This window comes from Diceros bicornis, chromosome 14, assembly GCF_020826845.1.
Source record: "Diceros bicornis minor isolate mBicDic1 chromosome 14, mDicBic1.mat.cur, whole genome shotgun sequence".
NCBI lineage: Eukaryota > Metazoa > Chordata > Mammalia > Perissodactyla > Rhinocerotidae > Diceros > Diceros bicornis.
The window spans coordinates 47,251,379-47,278,220 of record NC_080753.1 but is presented as its reverse complement, the minus strand read 5'-3'; the positions used below and the strand labels follow the sequence as shown (position 1 = coordinate 47,278,220).

General features: G+C 39.4%; 1 protein-coding gene across 1 annotated transcript in view; it reads left to right on the top strand.

Moving 5' to 3' along the window:
• Window positions 1-18,942, top strand: part of E2F3 (E2F transcription factor 3) — a 75,849-nt gene extending 56,907 nt beyond the window's left edge. The window contains exons 2-7 of the mRNA XM_058555176.1: window positions 7,329-7,440; window positions 8,716-8,917; window positions 10,176-10,334; window positions 13,420-13,534; window positions 14,801-14,936; window positions 16,054-18,942. Coding sequence (XP_058411159.1) covers window positions 7,329-7,440; window positions 8,716-8,917; window positions 10,176-10,334; window positions 13,420-13,534; window positions 14,801-14,936; window positions 16,054-16,316 — 987 coding nt within the window. The 3' untranslated portion in view covers window positions 16,317-18,942. The remainder of the gene's footprint in view (window positions 1-7,328; window positions 7,441-8,715; window positions 8,918-10,175; window positions 10,335-13,419; window positions 13,535-14,800; window positions 14,937-16,053) is intronic.
• The last annotated feature ends 7,900 nt before the right edge of the window (window positions 18,943-26,842 follow it).

The window sequence follows — 26,842 nt, the reverse complement described above, 5'->3', positions numbered from 1 at the left end:
TCAAGTCCCCCTGACTACCACTCTCTTCTCTGCAGGACAGAGCCCATTTGCCTTCCAAGACTTGGTTCAAGCACCATCACCTCTAACCGGTCTCTCCAGATTCCCACCCGCTTCTCCATCCAACCCTCCTACCTGCCCTACTGCCCCCAGCCATGGACGCATTGCAGTATTTATCATGCATTTCCTCTTATTTGTTGGCCTGTACACTCTTTTGTAGCAGGGACCACCATGTCACCTTTATAATCATCTGCCTGTACAGGGCCTGGTACACAGCAGGCACTTAATAAATATCTGAATGGATTTTAAAATGGTTAACCAGATTGAGTTAATATATAGTCACAACTGGAAACTAGGTATTCTTTTCTTAAAATCCTCGTGTCCTAACCCACTGACCTAATGGCCAGAATCCAAGGGAGATTCAGCTGTGGTCTGGGCTCAAGCTGGAGATTCCCTCCTTTGGATTATTTCACTAATGTACTTAACCTGATCCTCATTCTTTTTATTTAATTTCCATTTTCTTCTATTTCCCTTCTTCCTCTGCTCAAAATGCCCTGTCTCATCTTTGGCCTTGAGATAAAATGTATCACATATCTAGTTCTTTCCCTTGCCCAGATCTCCCATTAACTGAGGTAAACAGAGTTTATTTTAGTGTTCACGGTTTGTTAACCTACAGCAGGCCAGGCCTTCTTCTTGATTCAGTTTTTTCCTGTGGCTCAGTTGGATGGTAGATAAGAACACCGCTTCCCTTCTCACCTTGAAGCTGGGATGCCCGTTCTGGTAGCAGATCCCATTTCTGTTTTGAACCCCTACCCATAATGCTCAAACCATACGCACTGAATGAGTGTAAACCACCTGACTTTTGTTTAACCCCAAACGGAAATGATTTTTGTTTTTCTTGTTATGCAAGTAATCCATGCTCACTTTAAAGTGATTTAGAAATAAAAAGCTAAGAAGAAGAAAATAAAATCACCATAATCCTACCATCCAAAGATTAACACTCAAACTATTTGGTATAGATCCTTAATACTTTCTTTCTATGCATATAATTTTCCCACCAAAATACAATTTTACTATTCATAGCTGCTTTTTTAAAAAAAACTTACATATGTAGATGTACATCATTATTAATTGCATAATACTCTGTTATATATATATACAATAACTTACTGAAATTTTCTTCTGAGATTGGCCATTTATGTTGGACATATGTGGAAAAATATAAATATTCAAGGAACTGGCTGTGCTGTTTTTGATAGACAACCATAGAAACAACATAGTTCTCAGAATATGCTCTAGGAAGTGGAATTGCTAGTTTGAAAGGTAAAAATTTAACGTGTGTATAGACACATCACTTTGTAAAAGCCAATCAAATATTATAGAACTATAAACACGAAATTGTTACCCCATATTTAATTTTACTTCTCAGAGATAACCTCCATTAACATTTGATGTGGATCTTTCCAGACTTATTTTCTCTATGGATACATGGAAAATTTTATAGTGAGGTCTATAGTTTTATAGTTTTTTACCCCATGAGATCATTTTATACAGGTCTTTCTGCAACTTTAATTTTTCCCTTTTATATTTCTTGAAAATCTTTCCAAATATGTAGAGATTAATTTCCAGCATATTCAGAGACAAGTACAAACCCATATACACATCTACACATACGTATACATATATACAAACATATATTTAAATATCCCCCTTACAGGTTGGTAATGTTGGATCTTAGTGATTTACCTGTCAAGAGACTTTGTACCTGTCAAGAGACTTTGGGAATTTATTCCTTGGTTCATTCAAAATAAATAAGTAAATTTGACTGAGTGCATGCCGTATGCAAAACTCTGGGGAAACTAAGCTGCTTAAGACCTGAGCTCATGGTCCAGGAGGAAACCTGGAGCATACATGTGTTATGATGGTAAAATCCTGCTGCATTGGCAGCCCAAAAGTTGCTGTGATAGCAGAACAGGGACATCTCAATCAGTCCAGGGAAGTCATGGTCACTGACAAATTATCTGAACAGATGTGGGTTCAAATTCTGGTGTCTGTGACTTATTAACTGAGACTAAGGTTTAGGTAAACCTTAACTTCTCGGCCTCAGTGCAAGATGGATATAGTAATACCTACCCTCTAATGCCATCGTGGATATTTATTGGGAAAATGGTTACAGTAAAGGAGTGTTGAATGTCCATTAGTAGATGTCTGGTTAAGTAAAAAAATCATGGTATATTAATTAATACAGTGTTATGCAGCTGTGAAAAATAAGATCATTCTATGTATACTGATAAGGATCAAACTTCAAGATGTGTTATTAATAGATAGTATATGGTTTGCTACCATTTGTGTGAAAATTTTTTATAAGGTGGTGGTATATATCTATATATGTACCTGTATTTACATAGACTATCTAAGGGATATTGAAGTAACTTCATAGTGTTTGCCTTTGAGGAAGGGAACTGGGGATGAGGAGTGGGAGAAATATTTACTGTCCCTGTATATCCATTTGTGCTATTTGAATTACCACGTGCATTTATTATGTAAAGGAAAGTTTTTAAAAATTATGAATAAAATAAAACTCTTTAAGTTTATCATAAAGTAAGGTGGTACCAATTTAATGTATCTTCCAATATTTTTATATGGCAATTTTTCACAATCATTTCATGAAGTGGTTATAAGCACGGACTTTGGAGTAGGCATATTTACTGACTGTGGGATCTTGGAAAAGTTATTTAAGCACTCTAAACCTCCATTTTCTCCTGTAAAATAGGAAAAAATAATAACAACTACCTTTTGGCGTTGTTCTGAAAATGAGATAACATAATCAAATGGAAAGCAATTAACATGGTGCATGATATATTGTGAGCGCTCAAATGTTCATTGTGTTATAGTTAAGACTAAAAGGCTATATCTATCAGGACTCATGGTTGCAAGTGGCAGTAATCTAACTCAGTTGTCTTCTACCTAAAAAGGGAATGTGTTGGCTCACACAAATGAAAGTCTTTTTTTTTTTTTTTTTTTTAAAGATTTTATTTATTTGTTTTTCCCCCAAAGCCCCAGTAGATAGTTGTATGTCATAGCTGCACATCCTTCTAGTTGCTGTATGTGGGACGCGGCCTCAGCATGGCTGGAGAAGCCGTGCGTCGGTGCGCGCCTGGGATCCAAACCCGGGCCGCCAGCAGCGGAGCTCACGCACTTAACTGCTAAGCCACCGGGCCGGCCCCACAAATGAAAGTCTTGGGTAGATCTTCCTTTGGGCATCGCCGTGTCTGGCACCTCGCTTGAAGGCATTAGGACTCGGTCTCTCTCCAGCTCTTAACTCTACTTTCTTCTATGTTGGCTCAGTTCCCAGGTAGCTCCAGGCTTATGTCCTACCAGCCTAATAACTCTCAGTGAAAAGAACCCAGTGCTTTCCAACAAAAATCCCAGCATTGACTGATTCATCCTGCTTTGGTCATGAGCCCATCCCTAAACCAGTTGCATTAGCCAATGGACTGGAATACACTGATTAGTGGGCCTAGATTATGAACTCACCTTTGTCGCTTTGATGGGAAGGGTCAGCCTAAGATGTTGGGCAATGTCAGGGCTTTTGTTTTCAGGCTTGGAGACAAAGAAACCACCAGAACTAAGAACTACAGGAGAAGTTCCTTCGGCAAAGGAAAAAAGAGGGACGACAAATGCAGGGCAGGCAGGAGCTATGGATGTTCCCCACAGCCCACTGCTTGGCTCCTGACAGTTATTCCTATTATTTTCATATATATGTTTTCAGACATACTTAACAGTGCAAGTGCTTCATTACAGAGGCGTGTTGTCTTAGTTGGAGTTGAGGTTCTGAAGTTAGCACATACCTCATTTTTAGTAAAACTACCCTTGATAATACCACAGGAAGATGCGCTGTGGGTGATCTTCATAGCATCTCTCCTGTCCAGCCTTTACTCCTGCTTAGAACCACATGGCTGGGCCTTCTGTTGAGCACCAGATAGATTAGTTACTTTACTGGTAGGGGCCATGTAATATGAAGATCTGGTTATAAACAGAGTAACTCTCAGTTCAGCGAGATGTTCACACTAAGAGCAAACAAAAATTGAGACATTCGAGAGAGGAGATTTTCATCCGCCCTGGTGCTCAGCCCAGGGCAAAGGGGTGTAGGCAGAGACTACCCACATTGTGTAAATCCTCCCATCTGATTTTCTGTTTGTTTTACCTAGCATGAGTGCTTGAATTTGCTAAAGTAAGCATTAAAGTAATACTGCTCCATCATCTATCAAAATTTTTAGCCTTTCCGCAAAAGAGACCCAATTATTGTACCCATCCTCAGATCTAGGATCTACAAGTGCTATGTGGTCCAGTTCAGCCTCCATTCAGTAAACAGTGGATGAAAGATAACAGGATAACCCAACAGAAACATCCATTTGGAAAAGGGGAAATGACACACAGTGGTCACCTCCCTCCTGTGGCACGTGATGTCCTCAACAGGAATAGCAGGCACTTGGGGACCTGGTGGGGACATGACTTGCTTGTGGAGCCAAGATGGCCTCCCCAATTCCTGCCCTCTGGGAGGGTTTTGTGGGGCTCCCCTTCTTTCACAGCTCATTTCTTTTTGGTGTAGATTTGTAGGCTTAGTGATTGATTCCATTAGAGGCTGAGATATCATAGGCCTTTGCTTTCTAGACTTAAGGATTCTCTGACAATAGAAGTGCCTTTAAAATTCAGTAGATTTTCTGCCTAGTATTTAGATTTGGTCAACTATATGGTTTGGTGCTTGGTAACCAAAGTCACATATCCTGACTAGTCCTGGTCCTTGAAGTTGGATCGCAGTTTCTTAGCAACACATCTCTGGAATTTCCCCAGCCTACAGCTTACTGCTTCCATAGCCCTTTGCCTCAAAGCAATTTGAAATAATAGCCTGGGGTGGGGAGGCAAAACTAATATGCCCAGACTGCTGGCCAGTAGATGGTTCTTTATTGTGAGGGTTCAAGGAGAATGCAGCCTTAGGGGCCCAAGAGTGCTGGGTCCCAAACCCTTTTCCCATTTTACGTTTCTTCTGTGGACTTGAGCACGGGCAGAGAATACAGCTTTATATCTTCTTGGATTGCTTTCTATAGAAAGAAAAAGCTCCATAGCAAAGCTGTTTTCTTCTTCTCTACTTTTAGGTAAGCCTCAAATAAAACTTGTCTCTATAATTTTTTGAAGGCCACAAGAAGTGACCAACACACTCTGCCACTCTAACAAGGCTTGCCAGCTATGCATTGCACCACAGCCCATCTTGACTCAGCCACTTCCACAGGCTGACACTTGCAACACCACCCTTGGAGGTCCCCAACTCAAAGTGCTTTAAGCAAAAAGGAGATTTGATTGGCTAATGTAACTGACAAGTCTGGGGAAGACCAACTGTTGCCCCCAGTGTAGGACCTGATCCAGAGTTTGGAATGATGGTCTCAGACCCCTTTCTCTCCATTTCTCCACTCTGCTTTCCCCTGTGGAGGCTCCATTCGCAGGTGGCTTCCAGCTACCAGCTTATCAACCTTACTGGGAAGGCACACCCTCTTCTTGCCGGTAGTTCCAGAAAATTTCCTGGCGTTGGCCTTTGTGCACCCAGCTTTGCTCATGTGCCACCCCGACCAGTCAGTGGCAGAGGTGGGACAGTGGTCAGCAGCCAGGCCTGGATCACCTGGGTGCACAAACGCACTTAGGCTGTGAGAGGGGAGGTGTTCTCCCCAAAGAGCAGTCAGGGAGCTTTTGCTCAACGAAGAGAGAATGTTTGCTGGTCCAGCCAAAACAACAGGCCCACACGAGGATTTGACAGAATATGTGAGAGGGGAAAATTAAGAAAATAAATTTGCTAATTATCATTCCTAGGCCTTTAGAGTGATGTTTAGCTCAGCATTGCCCAATAGAAAGATAATGTATGCCACAAAAGCGAGCCACATAGTAAAAAAATACGTATAAAAGGAAACAGGTGAAATAATTTTAATGCTAGCTTATTTAATAATATTTTATAAAGCCAAAATATTATTGTTTTAACATGTAATCGATATGAAAATTATTAATGAGATATTTTACCCTTTTTTGTGCTAAGTTTTCAAAATCCAGTGTGTATTTCACGCTTACAACACATGTCAGTTTGGATGAGCTACATGTGGCTAGTGGATACTGTAGTGAACAGAACAAGTTTAGCTGATAACTTTCCATAGAGAAGCTGGATATCTGTCATCAGCTGATAAGTTATTCCTTCTGTTTCTATGTCATGGGGAGTTATTTTGAAGTTGTGAATCTCCTCATTAGAAGATCTGTGCTAAAATGAGCCTAAATACACATTGCCATGTAGGGTGTCTAGTTGGTGCCCCTTCCGTCTGAACACCCATCACACCCATATAGCGAGTACTCAGCAATTACTTATTTAGTTATCTATCTTCTCTCCTGGACTTTAAGCACTAGGAAGACAGGAACTCTTATCTAGCTTGCTTAACTCTGTTCCCTAAGCCCAATGCCCAGTACATAGACGATACTAAGAGGATACTTGTAACATGAAATTAAATCAAAAACTTAGGTGAGGACTTACTTGCCGGGTTTGATGACAAAATGAAGAAGGTAATACTAGTTGAAGCCCAAGATTGAGTGTTTGCAATATTTGTTATTCTGATGAATGACCATTTGTAGTCTGTGACTAGTTGCGTTACTGTTCAATCACTCTTTCTTTCATTGAATATATATGGAGAGAGAGTGATTGAATACCTACAGAAACCCAGGCTCTGTGCCAAGCCCTAGGTATACAAAGATAAATGGGACACAGTCCCTGCCTTAAAGGAAATGAGAAACAGATAAGTAAAATAACTCTTATATCCAGTTAGTGTTAGGATACACATAAACACAGAGTGTTTGGGGAGCACAAGGAAGGGGCTCCCACCCCGGTCAGAGATGGAGATAGGCAGCAAAGCTTTGCTGGGAAAAACTGAATTTAAGTTCCACAATGTCTACTGGATTCTCAGTATCTAGCCCCATGCCCGGCACATATGTTGAACCAGTGAATAAATGACAAAGTGGCTCCTGAACCTGATCCTAAAGGATCGTTGGATTTGTTGATCTGAGTGTAGACAGATAATCATCGCAGGTGAAGAGGGAGTTTGCGTGACAGCCCAGCCCCCAGAGCCGGAACCCTGACTGTAGCCCTGGCTGTAGGGAATGACACGATCCTCAGTGAGGAGGGGCAGGGGTGGTGAGAGGTGGTAGGATCCTGCAGCATTTGGCTGGGGCCCAATCACAGGCAGCCTCGCTCCTTGTGATTGTCCGTGGGACCAGCGACGAACTATTGTGCTTTCTTCCTACAGGCAAAGCGAAGGCTGGAGCTAGGAGAAAGCGGTCATCAGTACCTCTCAGATGGTTTAAAAACCCCCAAGGGCAAAGGAAGAGCTGCGCTACGAAGTCCAGATAGTCCAAAAAGTAAGGATTCTTTCATCTCTGACTCTCTTTGGTGTGGGCTTCCCAACTTTCAAAGCTTGTGGCTAAAAGGCTGCCAAGGTGTGGATAATTTTGGCATGTTTTGTTCTTTTTCATTTCTGTCTGTGCCTATCCAAAAAATAAATACAGTGTCTGCAGACAGCCAGCGAAAAGTTTACAGAGTCACTCCAGTACTAAACACTGACTTAAGGGGAGGCCTCTTTAAATGGGTGCAGATTCATTTTTCAACTCAGAAGACAAGCTCTTCAGCACCGTTCTATAATCAAATTTAATGTTAACTTTCCTTATTGGACATGACTTCAGAGACTGAGGCTAACTGGGTGTCGAGGAACTGTGCCAGAGTCGGTGATGTCTGTGCCAGCCTCAATCTCCAGCTCAGCATATGGTGGCAGCATGAGAATTGATTGAGACCAATCAATTGCAGCTTGATTGCAATTTCCCTTTCCACCGAATACAATCATTGTTTCTTTTGGGAGAGAGAGAAAAGTAGGTTGGAAATAGCTAAGTAGTCCTTTATGTCTTTGGCATTTAATGTAAAGGCTAAATTAGACTTTGTTCTCTCCTTTTCTGAAGTTTACGAATTAAGCAATCCACAAATTGTGTGCAATGCTCAATTAAACCCTTGACCTGTGCACCTTTAAAAGAATAAATGTCATATTAAATAAGGATATTTCATTCAAGAGAGATGGAGAGATTTGATTGAAAGACTTTCTAGGTATTCTTCATCCAAATGAAGCACTATTTGAAAATTTGGTGAACAAGTTTTTTACACACACAGACACTGGAGTCTGAGAGGCCAGTTAAAGTTGGGTCCATCTGAGCCCGTCATGAAGTGCTGGAGAGATTCGTAGCCTGGCCCCATCAGGTTAGGCTCCACATGTGCTGATCCCACAAGGCTACAGCACTTTTTCATTCATTCAACAGATATTTTTGAGCACCAACTGTGAGTGAGATACTTCACTAGACCCAGGGAGTAGGGTAAGCCAAAGTAGAAACTACTGAGAAATTCACAGTAAAATGCTTTCATCAATCAGGAATTTTTACTGTCTCTTCCCTGTCTAATAAAGCAATTTCATAGCTTTTTATTACTTAACCAAAACAACAGCAACAACGGCTTTGCTTCCAATACTAATACTTGGGCTGCAGTGGGAAAGAGGGCTTGCTTAACTGCAAAGAAACCCTTCATTTCTTTACCTTTCCCCCTATCCCCCACCCGCTCGGTTTTTGTTTTTCTTTAAGCTCCAAAATCTCCCTCAGAAAAAACACGGTATGATACATCACTTGGTCTGCTCACCAAGAAGTTCATTCAGCTACTGAGCCAGTCACCTGATGGGGTCTTGGATTTGAACAAGGCAGCAGAGGTGCTGAAAGTGCAGAAGAGAAGGATTTATGACATCACCAATGTCCTGGAAGGGATCCACCTCATTAAGAAGAAGTCTAAAAACAACGTGCAGTGGATGTGAGTATGAGTGGCGCCCCCCTGCCCCCGTTCCCTGGCTCTGATGGGGTCCTTTCAGGCTGCATCTGCCTTTCTTCTAGCCCCAGCTTTCACATTCATGCTGCGCTTCATATCTTCTCTCACCTACTCTTTTCTTCTCACTCCTTCTCGCTTCTCTCCTCAACCCCTCAGCCAGAAGTTCAGAGTCTCTTTACAAAGAAACCTTTTGTTTAGATACTATCAGAGATGAAAGGGTTTATATTGCATTAGCCTCAAGCAATGAGGATCCTGGGATTAAATGTAGAATGCTGTTCATCTGTTCCATGATGTCCACATGTGTGCACACGTGTGTAATCTAATACACACTTACACATGTCTTTGGCTTGTCTCTAGTAGGAGTTTGGAAATTAACTATGGCTATGTGTTGACACATCGGTGTATATGCGCAATCTCAGGTATCTTTGTCCATGGTTCTAATAGCAGATTAACTCTCTGTGTAAATTAAGGCAAGACTTAAATGCCTCAGTTCCTTCTGGAAAGCGGGGATGATAACACTTGTCACCTATACACCCACATCTGTGATTAAATGTATGGTAATGTCATTTGTGAATTATGGACAGAGCACTAGAACAGCCAGTATTTTAGAAGGAACTATTAAAGCATTATTGGAAGGAATAAATCTGTTATAGGTGGCTTTGAAAAAATACTACTTCAAACATGGTAAAATGAACAGATAACTTTTTTGTACTTTTGTGGAATTTTGTGATGATTCAGTGACCCATTTCGGCCTGTGATTTAGAGAAACCTGTTGAGTACTGCTCTTTGTTCTTGTGTACAGCACATCTGCCTCTTTCCTTAACCTCCTTTTCCTTTTCAGATGTTGGTGTAAGACCCTCAGAAATCTATCTTTCTATGTCTTTCCATCCTTTTTTCTCTCCTTTCTTTCTTTTTCCCCCCTGGGAGGCATGTGGCAGGAAGGAGCTCCCTCCTTGTGCCCTTTGAATTGGAGCCTTCTGAAGAAGCAGGCCTCCTCTGGAGGAAAGAAACCTGAAGATAGCAGTGTTTTTTCACTTAATTTCTCTGGTGTGAAAAGGGAGGGACTATACATATGAAAAAATATGTATAATTGTTCTAATTTTAACACTTGGCTAATAAGCAGTGTGACCTCCTGTATCAAGAGGGGATATTTACCCAAAGGACCGTTTCTCCCTGCCCTCCCTTTCACCTCTCCCCTTTGGCCTCTCAAGTAGCCATGAAGAGTCTGTGTTTGGGCTTCTAGGGGCTGCAGTCTGTCTGAGGATGGGGGCATGCTGGCCCAGTGTCAAGGCCTGTCAAAGGAAGTGACCGAGCTCAGTCAGGAGGAGAAGAAATTAGATGAACTGATCCAAAGCTGCACCCTGGACCTCAAACTGTTAACCGAGGATTCAGAGAATAAAAGATATCCTTTGTGCCACCTGTTCACTGGGAGTTAGTGCCTTCTAGACTATTTCCAGAGTTGACAATCTGACTTTTATGCACAAGGTAGAATTTTACTCTGGTTTCATGCAAGTAAGTGTGTGTGTGTGTGTGTGTGTGTGTGTGTGTGTAAGCCCACTTATCTGTGTCTTAGGAGTCAGTATTTATGGAAAGATAGTCATGGACTGGATCCTATCATATCTACTTTGATAACCAGGTGGGAACTGTTTTTTAAAGCACTTTATTCACGTGTGGTTGGGACATATGGATACACTCATAGCGTAAGGCAACGCTATTATAAGGTACGTGATGTGTCAGGATTAACATTAATGACAACATTCAGCAGATTCATCTTTGGCTTCCCAGATTTTTGGTGGGTGTTAGCTGTCACTATTGGGGTTCTCGCGTTCTATTTTCTTTTCATCAGATATTGGAGCAATTGGAATTTGTTGAATCTGTCTGATTGAACTATAGTTGAAGGAACTGAAAGAGTGTAGAAAAATCATTCTGTAACTTTTTAAGTGCATTATGCTGATTCACAACACCAAAAACTGATTTCAGAAGCACCCCAAGGCCTGAGAAATCTTAATTTATCCATTCAACTACAAACATTAGTCCTTGGAAATAAAAACATAAAAAGCCAATTCTTGTTCTCAGCTGGCTGACAATCTGTTGACCATCCCAGGAAAACCTACTGTTCATCATCTCATTTCAGATAAAAGAAGAGAGAGATTACTTCATTATGTTGACAAAATTTTCAATATTCTCAGTGATTAGTAGAAGACAAAACCCATATTTTAAGTTACTTCATCTCTAATTTTAGTTCCAAACTTCTGATTATTCCACATTTACCCTTTGTTAGGTAGAAAATAAAATGTGTCCTGCCCAGTGTCTTCTAGTGTCTCATCTCCAGGCTTTCCCTTAGAGGGTATGGGGATAATTATTTTCCAATTCAGGCAGTTTTTTGAAACTACCGTTGTTCATTTCCTGTTGACCAAAGGATTAACCTTGTCAGCTGATGATTAGTGAGGTGGAGAAGAGGTGTGATGATTTGAGCCCCTGATGGTGGCCAGAGTGAGTTTACAGGGGAAGAAACAAGAATAGCTCTGGTGGGGTTATTTCATTCATTGTTTAGTTGGGAGCCCCGTTGAGGAGGAGATGTGGTGGTTACACATGATTGGCAGCTTTCCAGAACATGTAGCTTATAGCGTTGTCACCTACATTAGCTTTCTCTGGGGCCTTTGTTGCAGAAAATGAAACCTTCCTTGCAGGGGGCTGCCAACTCAAGAAGCAAATTCAGGAGGGAGCCACATGGAAGCACTTTTAAGTTTGTCAGATTAAAGAACATGTTTGCACAATTTATTTCAATTCACCATTCAGTTCCGAATTTGGTACAGCTTGTTCACAAATGTGTTGAAATTTTCCTTCCTGCAGCATGTTGAGTAATTGTAGATGAGTTTTTATTTTAATAAGTTCTTGTCACATAGCTTTTTGACAGCAGGCTGTGGGGTAAGTACCTGGTTATCAGTTTCCCCAGTGTTCTCAGTAAAAACTCAGGACTGTCAAGTCTTCTATAAAGGCACCCGTTGGCTTCCTTGATGAGATAAATAGTGACCTGAAACCCAGAATCCTGCACGAGCTGTCCTATCTCAAGCTCAGTGCTGAATTAGCTGTTGTCTCAACTATTGAGACTTAAAGAAGATAGTCTGTGATAGACGCCCCTAAGTGTATATGCAGATTTTGGGTGAATGTGCTTTTTTTCTGAAGAGTAGGTTCATAGCTTCCTTCAATTTCTAATGAAAAGCTACTATTCTAAGGGACATCATTTTCTCTAGGCTCTCTAAGCCCTATTTCTGTATTAACTATGTTAGATCACAGACTCTATTTGCTATATTATATTACCTGCAGAAATGCCTTCATTGAATTGTGATTTGCTGTTTTATCCTAGGCATTTTTTGTGGGTTGATATAAAAAAAGCAGCTGGCTAAAGACATTTTACATTAGTTATGTTACTCCATGTCCCTTATATAAGAAAGCTATGCAACCTATTCTCTTTTAAGCAAGCTTGCATGAATACTGTTATATATAACAGTATATGTATATATAACAAATATATACCTGTGTGTTAACATTTATTTATATATGTATACATATAACAATATATATAATATAACATATAATAAGTACCATATTCTTTCATGATATCCTCTTAGGTTTGGCTGCCAGGGCACTTAAAAGAATTGTTCAGTGCTCAGAAGTAACTACCAAGAGTACTGAAATATTATTCTGCTCTCTTTTCCTAAATCAGTGTTTCTCGAATTCATTCAGGTTGCAGAGCATCTGGAAGATGCTTACCTCCGTGTGAACACTGAAATATTGATAGTTAATAATATCATACAAAGGATAATTTTTCTAACAGAGAAATAATGACACTCTTATCAGTAGGCAATATATAATCACAACCAGCCCAGGTGCACTTAAGAAAAACAAGCTATCTGCCTGAGCAGTATTCTGAGTTCTTCCACTAATAATATCTATTTGCTACTCATTCATTTGTTTGGTTGGTTGCTGACTCTTGCTAATAGTCAAGTAGCATGTAGAAGTTACTGGAATTTCCAAGAAATTATGGTTAATAGAGCTTAAATTTCTTCTGTAAATTGGGATCTGCCGTCATTCAATTTGAGTGACAGAACACTGCATTGGAGTTCATGGACTAGCTGTGCTCCAGAGAAAGCTGCTGTGAAAATCCCTGACCAAATTGGGTTTTGGTTTTCTTTTGAGAGTTTATTTTAACTATTTTGTTTCTGTGTTTATTTTAATATTTTAAATAACCTTGGACTTTTTAGAAATGGGCAGGAAAAAGCTATACATTTCTCCTGTTGTTTAAAATATCAACCAGAAAGGAAGATTCATGGGAGATCTCAAATATTTAAAGATCTAGAGAGAGACACAGATATATTCTTGTAAGTCATAAAATACTTTAAAATGTTTCTATGCATCTATTTTGTTATCTTCATAATGGTTACATCTGAGGCAATTAGTTGGAAGATTTCCTTAACACTCATTACGTTAGCTTATGTTACATATCAAGATATTCGAAAAATTAGTGGCCTTAAAGACCAAACTGTTATAGTTGTGAAAGCCCCTCCAGAAACAAGACTTGAAGTGCCTGATCCAATAGAGGTAAGGAGATTACGTCTTTGTTCATCTGCAGAGATCTTTTTGGAATGTCTAAAATTAAAGAATCATTGACTTATGGTTAAGGTCTGTATCCTCCTAAAAACTTGATTGTTCTTTCACATCTGTTTTACTTAACCCCAGCTTTAAAAACATTTCAACAGTTTCTTATGTATTGAGCGTCCAAAAAGTCTAATTTTAACATAGCTGGGCATTCAACTCAAAGTGGTGTATGGTGCCCTGTCTCTCTTGTACTTTCTCTTTTTCATAATTTGTTATCTGGTGGTTCTGCTTGGTTTGAACTATTGGGGAATTTTATCTTGATTACTATGGATATGGTCTACCCCATGAATAGAGATATAAATGTTTAAATCTCCATAACTTACATTAGCACATTTTAAGAATTTAATATTTATAACATGTTTATTTTTAAGAAATCAAATGAGACTTTGGGTTAATTGATAGACTAGACTATTGTAAGAAAATAGAGAGTGTATTTTTGCAATTGGTTTCAGAAATACTTGGATAATATAGGCCTAGACTATACGATAAGGAAATGTAGTAAATAGAAAATAAAAAGTGAACTTTGCAAGCTCCCATCTAGGGTAGAGTTCTCACCTTAAATGATAATAATAGCTCTATGACCTAGATGAGAAGAATTTTAAATATTAGTGTGCTGCATTCTCTTATTAAACTCAGTTCCTAGCACTTAAGAATACTGTTCATCCAATGGCTATTAAAGTTCAACATAAAAAAGCTCTACCATAAAGGAATAATAACATGGAAATACTGTAATTGGAACATTTCACGGACCTTTTAATAGTTTGCATCAAAGGAATATATTTAAAGAACACAATTCACCACCTGTAGGGCAGGGGTCAGCTAACTTTTTCTTTAAAGGGCCTAGACAGTAAATATTTTTGGCTTTGTGAGCCGTACATTCTGTTAGGACTACTCAACTGCACAACTCTGCCGGTATAGCGTGAAAAAAAAAATTAGCCAGAGGCAATACATAAACAATGGGAATGGGTGTGACTCTGTGCCAATAAAACTTTATTTACAAAGCCAGTTTGGCCTGGATTTGGCCCTCAGGCTCTAGCTTGCTGACTCCACTCTAGGGGATGACAGTGGTTGATAGAGGTGCACTACCAGTGAAGAAGCAAAATGAACAATGAAAATTACCCTTACTTTCCGTTTTTAGATGGAAATTACTATAGTCTCCATTTCTAAAGGAACTTTCAGTCTGAACTTCTCTTATTCTTCTGTTCACAGAGCCTACAAATACATTTGGCAAGTACCCAAGGACCCATTGAGGTTTATTTGTGTCCAGAAGAGACTGAAACACACAGTCCAATGAAAACAAACAACCAAGACCACAATGGGAATATCCCTAAACCCACTTCCAAAGGTAAAAAATTCCACTTTTGTCATTTGGAAACTATGTGAAAAATGAAGATGACTAGAAGGATCCTGTATCAGAACCTCAAGTCTAGGCAAGATACAAAGTCTTCTATTATTGTTGTTAAGGTAGCATTTCTTAAAAAGGCATTCTGACTAGTTTACAGAACAAAATAATGATCTTGGGCAAATGACTCCTCCACCCCTAATGGAGTCCCTTCAGGCTTTTGCTGTTGGCAGAAACATTTCCTTACAGTGTTTTGGAAAACCGGTTGAGATGAGGAGTGAAGCTGTGAGCTGTCTGGGTGAATCATTAGCTCCACTTGACCACACACCTTTGAATGATGCTGCAGAAATCATTAGAGAGGGAAATGAAAAAAGTTTGGAGAGAAAAGCCTTTTGTCAAAAAAGTTTTATCTTAATTCTTTCCCTCAATGTGAGAGGATATGGGAAGAAAACTCCAGGAAAATAAATCTAACTCTTCCCACCACTGTCACTACAGCAAAGGAAGCTCTTTGCGGTCCTTTTTTTCAGTTTCAGATTGGGGATGTATATTTAATTTTTTCCCCTACTGTTTCCCCGTATAGCAGCAAGAATAGAAGTGATTTAAGTGAATAGGTCTGGTTTAATACCAAGCAAAAAAAAAGTAAAACTGAAGCCCCCCCTTTTTTTTTACCATAGAAATTCCAAATGGATATATATTATTATTTGTATTTTTAGAGGTATCTTTAGCAAGCTGGTCATTCAAAACAGACTAGAATTGGTGAGTTTCTACTAGGGAGCCAACTTTTCAGTATGTATGTTTCGTTTTGCTTTGTACGATGACTAATGAATATCAGAGAAAAGTTTTTGAACTTGTAGCCTCTAATCTTGGAAGCTATTTGTATTCATGTTTGCTAACAGTAGGTATGTTAAAAGATGAGTAAGTAGACTAGAACAAAGAAAAGTGGACGAATCACTCTTTCGTGCCCGTTAGCATAAGAGGCGATCTGTATCATGATGTCATCTTACTGTTATTAGTGGAGGGTATGTGCATTTGTAACAGCAAACATGTACATTCTTCCAGAAAAACTAATTTGATTTTCTCCTAACTTATGTTTTTGTTTCCACCAATTTTCTCCTTTCAGACTTGGCTTCAACCAACTCAGGACATAGTGATTGCTCGATTTCTATGGCAAACCTTTCTCCTCTGGCCTCCCCAGCCAACCTTTTACAGCAGACTGAGGACCAAATTCCTTCCAACCTAGAAGGACCATTTGTGAACTTACTGCCTCCCCTGCTCCAAGAAGACTATCTCCTAAGCCTTGGGGAAGAAGAAGGCATCAGCGATCTCTTTGATGCTTATGATTTGGAAAAGCTCCCACTGGTGGAAGACTTTATGTGTAGTTGATTATGCTTTGTGTGAACTCCCCTTATAAACCAATTATTTTTTTATTATGGAACCAGAACATCTGTCATGCAGTGTTGTCCCTTCCTACCTTCTTCCTCCAAGATAGTATCATGAAGTAAACTACAAACTTCAGAAAAAAGCTGACATTTTAATGAATTTAAAAAAAAATTGTCTAAACGCACAGTTGCAGGCTCCCTTGGGAAAGCCCTGCTTTGCCCCAGGCTCCAAAATCTCCTGGATGAGTCAGCAAGTGAGAAAATGTGCAATCAGGTGTCTCTCACCCGTACTTTCCCTCCCTCCCTCCCGGACTGGCTTGCTGTGCCTGACGGATGGGCTGTAGAATGGGGTCTAGCCACCTGGCCCACTCGAGAACAGCAATCTTCCTTAATAGCATTTCAAGCCGTGCCTTCTCCGCAGAATGCATGTCTTTGGGGTCTGCTAATATGGAATGGAACTGCGGGAACTGTAAACTTGAAGTCATGCGAAAGTATGAAATGGATTTCTTCAGCTCTTCTTAGGAATATTTAAATTACTGTCATAATTCAGTTTAAGCTATGGACCGTGTGTCCCACTAGGAGGTCATGAGAACCTCCACAGCCTTTCGATGAAGAACCTGTTTTGAAATATTTGTTGCAGATACAGAAGAATAGTAGAGTTCTGCCACTCTAAGCTGTTGTGGATTTTCCTGTCTCCATAAACCACTCCCACTCCCCTGTCCCCAACGTATTTGTAAGTCTAAAGTTGATTTGTAGCAAATGCCTACTTAGGAGTTCTTTGTGGATTGTTTTAGACTTTTTATTATTTTAGCCACCATTGAAGCATTCCTGTGGCACCCATCACCATTTCAATTTAATTGTTTACTTTGAAGAAGTTTTTGCTAATTCAAATTATTTAAGCAGAGGTGGAGAACCTCTACTAATCAGAGCATCTAAACATGTGTGATCTAAGGTGAACAGCCTCTGCAAGAAGCATTACCCCATCTTGCTTCCTTTCTTGGGAGGGGGAGCTTGGAGCGAGTCGGTCCTGAAGCTCGCTGACATGGGTGGCCCATTTGAAAGAGAACCAGGTCAGATGACATAGCAGTCCCAAGGAGCAGCAGGTGTGAATCCCTCCGTCCTTGGGCTTCCCAGCCCCCATGACCGGGGAAAGGGCTCTCTTACACTGCACTCAGGGAGACCACTTCTCAGGATGGGGTCAGATGGAGAGGCCTCTAGGGAGAAAGACATCCCCATTGTGTGAGTGGCATTCTATCCGTGGCATTTACTTAAGCTGGTGAGAACGGGAGCTCCCACCGTGTCGGGGGCTGCAATAGTCCTGGCCAGAACCCGTTCCCCTTCGTCTGTGAAGGAGTAAGTTGGACCAAGGGAAGTCAGGATGTAGACAATGAAGCAAGAGAATGCCAGGGCATCTCCCACTTTACTCTTCAGGAATGGTGTCCCAAGTTAGAGGCTTCGTGTCAGCTGCAAATCCTACCAGTTATGTCTAAGAATGGCTTTCCCATTGGCCAGGGGAGATGGCCATCTCCCGCTGGGAATGTGGCATAGTACCTCAAATCCATTCCTTGGATGCTAAAGACTGCGGGAATGAGGGAGTCATAGAAAAAACAAACCTCAAAACGAACAGTTAAATTGAAATGCTATGTGCCTGACACAGTGGTGGGCACATAGTAGGCACTCAATTCATGTATTTAATTGAATTGGAAATATCCCTGAGGAAAAAATACAAAACAAAATGAAAAACCACGGAAGCCCCAGCCAGTTTACTCTAGGTAGATTTCCACAATATGCAAAGTGGTGGTGGGGTCAAAGCAAATGACACCAGCACTTTAAACTATTTGTGTAGGTATGCATGGGTGTATGTTTGGGAAGAAAAACAAAGGTGCAGATTATCCTCCTTTTTCTTCTTCGGCCTCCATCCCCAGCCTCCTCCCCTCACACACACTGGACTTGGTACAAAACATCCATGTGGTCCAAGTTGAAGCAATGGGGCGGAGGAGGGAGGGGGAGCTTTGTGTCAAGTGCCTACTGGAAATGCACTGTGGGGTTTTTTCCTGTATGGGAAACCGTTTATGCCAAGCTTTTCCCCATTTCCCATATTTATCTCATCTGGTTAGCTGCCTCTGCTTGCAGCTTTGTGTGATTCTCTTCGCCAGCTGCACAAAGCTGATTTTTTCCAAAGTCTCAAGACTGAGCTCACCTGGCTAGGTTGTTGTGTGTTTTGTTAAATTTCTCGTTAAAACTTTTCGTAATGTAATGCCGTATTTATTGTTTTAAAAATGAAAGGAATACTAATAAGTCTTAAAAGTTCCTTCATGCATAAGATTTTTTCCAGTTAATGGGCTTAACTGGTGTACATTAAGTAGACGTCCATACTGTATTCTGTTTGCATTAGTCATTTTCTTTTTGACATAGTATCTGGCACACAAAGTGGGTTAGTACTACAGTATTTGTGTTACTTTAAGTACTAAGTATGCAGGTTTCTTGGTACCATTGAGTTGCTGCTATTAAAGCTCACACATGAAATGGCTAAAAGTTACAAGTGTGCAAATTATGACTGCGTGAGCCTTAGAAAATAAAATGTATAAAGGGCAACACATGAGCTGTCAAACAGTGTTAGATGTGTGTTTATATGTATAGATTTGTGCATAGCGATCGTTTTATTTAAGTTGATATGTAGTCTACTCACATTTTCATTATCTAGCAATTTTGTACAAAGATAGCAATTAATTTGTAAACACTGCCAGAATATTTTCTAGCTGGTTTGTAATTTTTTAAGAGTGCTATTTTGTTTTTGTTTTTTGTTGTGGTTCTTGTTTTCATTCTTGTTGTCGGTGTAGATCTGTAAATAAAATCGCAGTATTTAAAGCTTTAGCTTTCAGGAAAAAGGAAGTTAAGGACTCTGTGTGCATGACAAACTCGCCTGTATGAGAGGAGGGATTTGAGGGAAGATGTCTTGCAGAGTGAGTCGGGTGGCAATTGTCAGATTGTGGGAATGTCTTTTCCTATGGGGTACATGATTTTGTCAAACGGAAGTATTTCTCCCGAAATTGGGAGTAGGCAAACTACTAATCGGTTTAGCTTTGTGTTGTATGCTAGTTTAAAAAAAGAAAATATGTAATATAATGTAAAAAAAAAAAAGCTTTTATGATGGATTTTGTAAATAGATTTGTTACAGGGTAACCTGTTCCCTAGCTGTGATCTTACCACTTCAAATGGGTGTAATTTGAATAAATTTTGTATGATAAAGGATCAATAAAATAATTTTTTTTAAGAGTTCAGACTTGTGGATGGATTTTCTTACTGCTGTCTTATGCTTCTACATTAATTTTTAAAGACACGCTGCTTATGCTAAGCGAAATAAGTCAGACAGAGAAAATCAAATACCGTATGATTTCACTCATAAGGGGAAGATAAAAACAACAAAACAGCAAACACATAGATATAGAGATTAGATTGGTGGTTACCAGAGGGGAAGGGGGGAGGGAGGAGGGAGAAAAGGATGATAAGGCACATGTGTATAATGGCAGACGGTAATTAGTCTTTGGGTGGTGAACATGCTGTAATCTACACAGAAATCGAAATATAATGATGGATGCCTGAAATTTATATAATGTTATAAACCCATGGTACCTCAATTAAAAAAAAGAAAGTAAAGCTACTTAAATAAATAAATAAAAAGAAAGACACATTTTAATAAGTTAAGGGGAAAGTTGAACAAAAGCTCGAAACATCATATGCCTTACCATTTATTTGGGACTTGGGAAACACTGAGCAGATGTTTATTGAGCATCTGTGGTGTGCTCGCCACTCCAGGAAGCAGAAGAACTTACCATGTCTCTGACAACTTGTAGACACCACTCACAGATATCAAAGGAGTTTTACACTGAGTTTTACACTATTATGAGGAATTTTATTCCTCATAAAGAGTATGAAGCCAATAAATTTTATTTCTCCAAAGTGGTAATTACCACCCTTGTTCTAGATTCTGTATTTCTTATAATGCCATCTATGAGCAGACTAGGATTTTTTTGACTGCAGTGTCACACTCAACTCTGAGCTCATCATCTGAAAACTTCAAAATGTTGTGTATTACACACACACACAATCAATACTCAAGAGTATAAAGTACAAAAAAGAAACATTCCCTGACCCCCTGTCTATTAACCCCAGGGGTAACCACTATTTTCATTTTTCTTATCTGCGTCCTTCCAGTCTAGCTGTTTTCCAAGCATATATAAACACCTGTGTGCATGCACGTATGTATTTTAATATAAATCATACCTAGTATGTGCTGATCTTTACCTTTTTTTCATTAAATACATTTTGGACATCTTTCCATGTATGTACTTATAGACCATGTTCACTCTCTTCAAAGGCTGCATAGAATTCCAGTGATTAAAAATTTATTTAGTAATTTATTTACCTAGAAATTTCTTGTTTGAGAAATATTTTTGTTTGTTTTGTTATAAAAAATACTATACAGTCATGTGCTGCATAATGACATTTCAGTCAACAACAGACCACATATATACAGTGGTCCCATAAGATTAGTACCATGCAGCCTAGATGTGTAGTAGGCTATACCATCTAGGTTTGTGTAAGTACACTCTGTAATGTTCACACAATGCCAAATTCACCTAACAATGCATTTCTCGGAATGTGTTCCCATCATTAAGTGATGCATGACTGTATAAGGTTTATTGAATGCTTATGTTATGCCAGGTACTATTTTTTTAATGTATAAAAATACACATAACATAAAATTTATCATTAGTGACATTCAATACATTCACAATGTCGTGCAATGATCACCATCATCTAGTTCCAAAATATTTCCAAAAGGAAACCCCATATCCTTTAAGCGGTTATTCCCCATCCCTCTCTACTCCCAGCCCCTGGCAGCCACTAATCTGCTTTCTTATCCCTGTGGATTTGCCGATTCTGTATATTTACTATAAATGGAATCATGCAATATGGGACTTTTTGTGTCTGTCTTTTTTCACTTAGCATAACGTCCTCAAGGTTCATCCAAACCGTAATACATATTAGTACTTCATTCTTTTTTATGCCTGAATAATATTCCATTGTGTGGATATACCACATTCTGTTTCTCCATTCTTCAGTTGATACACCTTTAGTTTGTTTCCACCTTTTGGCTATTGGAATGCCAGGTACTATTTTAAGTATTTTATATGATTGCTGTATGGTTTTTTTCAAAGCATACGTCACTAGCTAATATCATATATGCTATCTCTCTCCTCTTCTAGAATGTAAGCTCAGTGAGAAGAAGTACTTTTTATTGTTCACCATTGTGTCCTCAGTTCCTAGAATAGTGCCTGGCACATAATAACTAATGCATATTTGAATGAATTGTTCCTGTTTTGCAGTTCAGGAGTCTGAGGTTTAAGAATGTTTAAAAAAAAATTAAAAAGTCCAAAGGCAACACAGTGGGGTAATGAGCTCAAAGGCTTTTTCACCTGTGTTGTCATCTGCTTCATTTTGTACCTTGTACTGGACTTTTTTTTTCTTTCACATTTTTGCATTTCAGCTTTAGTTCTGCCTAGAGTCTTGTTTACCTAGAGTTTGGGCGCCTGATTTCTATCATCCAACATAGCTGCTACCCTACCCAGGGATCTGCACATTTGGTCACCAGGTATTCTGCAGTCAAGCCAAGTCAAGTCAAGATAAAAGCTGAACAAAATGATACACAGATGCATTTATTCTTCCAGGTAGACTACTGAAGGCAGAGGGTGGTGGGAGCTAGCAAATAAAACAAGAATTGCCCACGTACAAAAGCAGTTGAAAAACGTAGAAAAGATAGATTTGAATCAATCATGTAGGGCTGCATCTTTTAAAAAGTTGTATATGTGGCTAGGATGTGTAAATAGTTTATAATTCAGAAACTTCTGGAGTATTATTTTAGAAATGGGCTTGCTCTCCTCTGGGGAGAATTTAGAAATCAGTCTCAATAATATTAAGAGAGAGAAAATGAAACCATCATAGAAAAGTTAATTTTATTCACAATTCAATGTCCCTTAAGAGACATAGTTGTTCATTTATTCATTCAGTCACTCTTTGAATGAGCCTAAAATAATTGCTATATGCCAGGCACTGTTCTAGGTTCTGGAATCCAAATAGAAAAAATCATATTTCTGTCAACAAGAGGAAGCTTACAGTCTAACTGGGAGAGAAACGAGTTTCAGCTAGGAGAAGTAAATACTGAGGGCCAGATCTTGAAAACAGGATTTTTCTTTCTGAAGGCATCTTGGGAAGACTTGGAAGCACAGATGGTTAGAGGCAAAAATGGAAATGAAAGGAGGCTGTAGCCTTGTTACTGAAAAGCTTTACAAAGCAGGAGAGATTCTGATCTGGAGTGGTTTAGGGACATGTGCACCAGAATGCAGGAATGTTTGCAGAAGACTGCCCGGGCAGGCACAACTCAATTGCGAATAAACCAGTGGATTCATTTTATAGGATCTAGGGAGCTGGGGAGCCTCAATCTAGACCTAGACTACAACCCTGATATCAGGAAGGAAAATGACAAGATTACATGGTAGGTCATGCATTGGGATATTACTGAGAATTCCTGCACTGGCTACTTAGTATTAACCAGCCAGGAGTCAATCAGAAGTTAAAAGAAACAATATTCATAGCAGGAAGTTGCAGTGATCCATAGAATGCAAAGAGCAAGCTTTTCATTGTGCCCTTAAATCTGTGACTTGAAGACTGAAAGGCCTACGGAACAATTTATTAAAATATTCTGAAATGCTTATAACACTAGAAATTACTATTATGCTTTTTGTGTGTGTGAAGAGTACTATCAAAAAGTTGTGGAATTCCTTATGCTGGAGTGTCTTGGAAGTGCTGTGGGAAACAAAAGGAATGAAGTCTCATGTTGACAAGGATGTGTCTCAGAAACGGCACTGGAAACCCCAGCAGGGCTTCTGTTGGGATGTTTTAGGCCTTGGGTTTATACCATACAACAAAGTAGATAGAGTTAGTTCCTAGGGGGAGGGGAGGATGTTTGTATTTTTCTCTTTCCTACATCAACTTCAGTGGCTGACTGCACACAAGTCAGAAACATGGGAATTAAAACCCAGGGACTTAAGGTATACAAACAAAGCAAAAACATTCATCAAAGGCTAGTTTTTCAACTCAGACAAAGCCATGTCAACTGGTAATGATCAAAGAGTCACAGAATTTGAGTTGGAAGGCAACCACATACCCAACAAGGATCTGGTTTTATCATGTGACAATTCAGTGATCAATGTTTTTTTCCCTCAAGAAAACAGTCTCCAGAGTCCTAGTCCAAGGCTCGCTCTTCTATGTCCATAAATTCTCCTAGTTCCCTTACTGAGACATGCGCATCAGAAACCTGCCTCTTCCCGGTTTTAGCCCTGGAACCATAGCCTGGCTGTCATGGTTAATTCATCATTTTGAATTAAGATAAGCTTCTGGAAGATCCGTGTCCATATTGTCCATTAGCACTGTAATTCCTTCTACTCTTCCACATCACTTTTCATGGGTGCCTGCTATCATTATCCTCTGTGCCTCTATGCTTATGTGCACAACAACAAATGGGAAGAGATGGAACCCATTGGAAGTATAAATTTGGAGGACTTCTCAGTGATTCTTTTGTCCTCAGTCTTTGATAAAAATGGATTTGCTCTATTTAAATAGAGGAAGAATCAAATTGGCAGCAGCTTCTAAATAGGATATTCCATTTCCCCTTTGAAAGACTCAGGCTTCTCTTCCTGTACAAACCACTTTTCAGCTTCTGAAGCCTTTAAGACAGTTTTTCTGCATAATCAAAGTCGGGGCATTTGCCTTAGCTGAAGCCTAAATTAGACTGTGTGTCTCATCCCTGAATAGTCCTTAGCATTCTATGGAGCTTTACAGTTTACAAAGTATTTTCATATTCTTTGTCTCTTCGTCTAAAGCCATTTGTAACCGATGACAACAGCTGCAGAAGTAACTAATCAATCTAAAAATGACAGAAAAATATGTGGACAATGATGTAAACAGAGGAAGAAAAGCATTTAGCTTTAAGCCATACTCTGGTGACCCAAGCAGCAAGAAAGGACACTGCAATTCCACAGAATAGACCTGAAATAATGACATCAGTGAATAAAAATTCAACCATGTCAACAAAGAGAGCATGTTTAAATGGGTTAGGGATGGGAATAGAGATTGTGTGTGCTTAGAAATAGGAGGAGATAGAACTAGAGCTAAGATGCTTAAAAAGAGCCCCAAGCTAAATTCTGTCCTTGGCAAGAAACCAAAGAACAGGTGTTCCTTTAGTCAAAGAAAAGGTACCATCACCATTGACTCAGAGTTTGAGTATCTATTAAGGGAACAAATTGGGTGCTAAAGACAAGGGAAGGCATAGGGGTGTAAAGAAGGAAAGGAGAAGGTAGAAAGTATAGAAATAGAAATAATTCCCTTACCTAGTCCTGGGAAGGAGAAAAACCAGCAAGTGGGGGCCAAATTTAGTTGTAAGTACAGAAGAATTGGATAGGCAGATTAGATAGCCAGGATACCCTCCTGTTATAAAACATCTAGATTGCATACACACAAAATAATTTTATTGTGTTGCTGAGATCACAGGAAATTCCCAAGGACCAGAAGAATAAAAAAGAAAACTGAGCTGAAACGAAAGGTTGAGGAGCATACACATGGGAAAGATAGGTATACCTAAGGATAGCTACCAATTTCATTGCCAGTATTGGTGCTAGAATTAAGAAAAAGAAGTCTTGGGCCAACAGAGAAAGATTGAAGTACTGAACTTAAGACTCCCAGTTTAAGTCAGAGAAATTGGAAGAAGGCTCTAGTGCTCCAGATCATACTCATCTCCCTGGCTTTCAGCAGAGCAAAATCCTCTCTGGACAAAGCACCGTTAACATAGGACCACAGACAGATCTACCAAATACGAGCTAACAATTAAAGATCATCAGGTACATAAGGAAACAAACTAACATTAGTAACAGAAGCAAAAAACATCATATTTAGACCTCAAAGGGTTTAAATAATGGAATTATCAGATACAGAATATAAAATGAGTATGTATGAAGTGCTTAAAGAAATAAAAGATGGTATCACAAAAATGAGTAAGCAACAAGAGATGATCAAAACCTGCCACGTAGATTATAAAAAAAATAAAACAAAATGTTAGAAATTAAAAATACGATCGTTGAAGAAAAGAAAAAAAAATGATGACTAAATCAGCAGATTAGATAACAGCTAACAGATTAGATAACAGATATCATAATAAACTGGAAAGTCAATCTGACAAAATCACCCAGAATGTCTCACAGTAAGAAAAAAAATGGAAAATATAAAGAAATATTAAAAGATAGGGAGCAAGGACTGGAAATTTGTTTTTCTGTAAAGAGCCAGATAATAAATATTTTAGGCATGATGGGCCTTGAGATCTCTTTCATAACTACTCAGCTTGCCCTTGTAGCGTGAAAGCAACCACGAACAGTATGTAAATAAATGAGCACGGCTGTATTCCAATAAAGCTTAATTATGAATTCTAAAATTTCGTATTCACGTAATGTTCACTAGTCATGAAATAATATTTCGCTTTTGATTTTTTTCAACCATTTTAAAAATGCAAAAATTGGTTTTAGCTCATGGTTTTACAAAAATAAGTAGTGGGTGATTTCTGGTCCAACATGTAAAGAGCGTGGAAGTTGTCACTCCAGTCCTCATAACAAGAAAAAAGCTGAACAATGTGAAAATCAACAACTCTCCTTAGGTCCATCAGAGAATTGAGGTCCAGGATAAACTACTACCCTGAAAACTGGAGAGACAGGTGAATACAGAGAATCATAGCTTACCAGGAGCAGAAATGGCTACTGGAACTAGCAACTGGTGTGAAAACCTAAGGGGCAATTGGCTAATTGTTGGGGTCTGAATGTGGACTAGCTTGAGAGGTAAGGTCTTCTTAGGCTTAGGAAGAGCCCTCAAACTTTCACCAGTTTTTCCTCCAGGAGCCCCACATGTCCTCAGGGTGAAGATCTGAGAAATTTCCCTCATGCTTCTGGCAGGGGGAGGGGAAAAGTAGCTATTTTGAAATATGCCCAGAGCATTCTGTTCTCCTTGAAAAAGGCTTGCTCTCAAGGAAAATGATTTTACCAGAGCCTAACAAATGTGGATTTTGACTGAACCTAAATGATATGGGGTAAAGGAAATACCCAGTTCCAGCCACTTCTAGCTTTCCTGTCCTACCTAAGTGGCAGAAAAAAAAACTGAGACTCTTGTGAATGTCACAGCTCAGAGGCACTAAAATACTGAACTCTGATCATAGGATTATAGAATGCTTTCCCTCTCCTACACCTCACCACCACATCAATAGGACTGTGTATAATAGTGGGGGACTACATGGAAAGACCTGCAAACCTCAGACTCTGTTTAAAAGGGGGTCTCTAGGAAAACCTAAAGACAAAAGGAAAGACAAAAACAAGGAGAAAATTTTAGCCACTGACACCAGAACTACAGCAAACAATACATCTAGCCTATCTC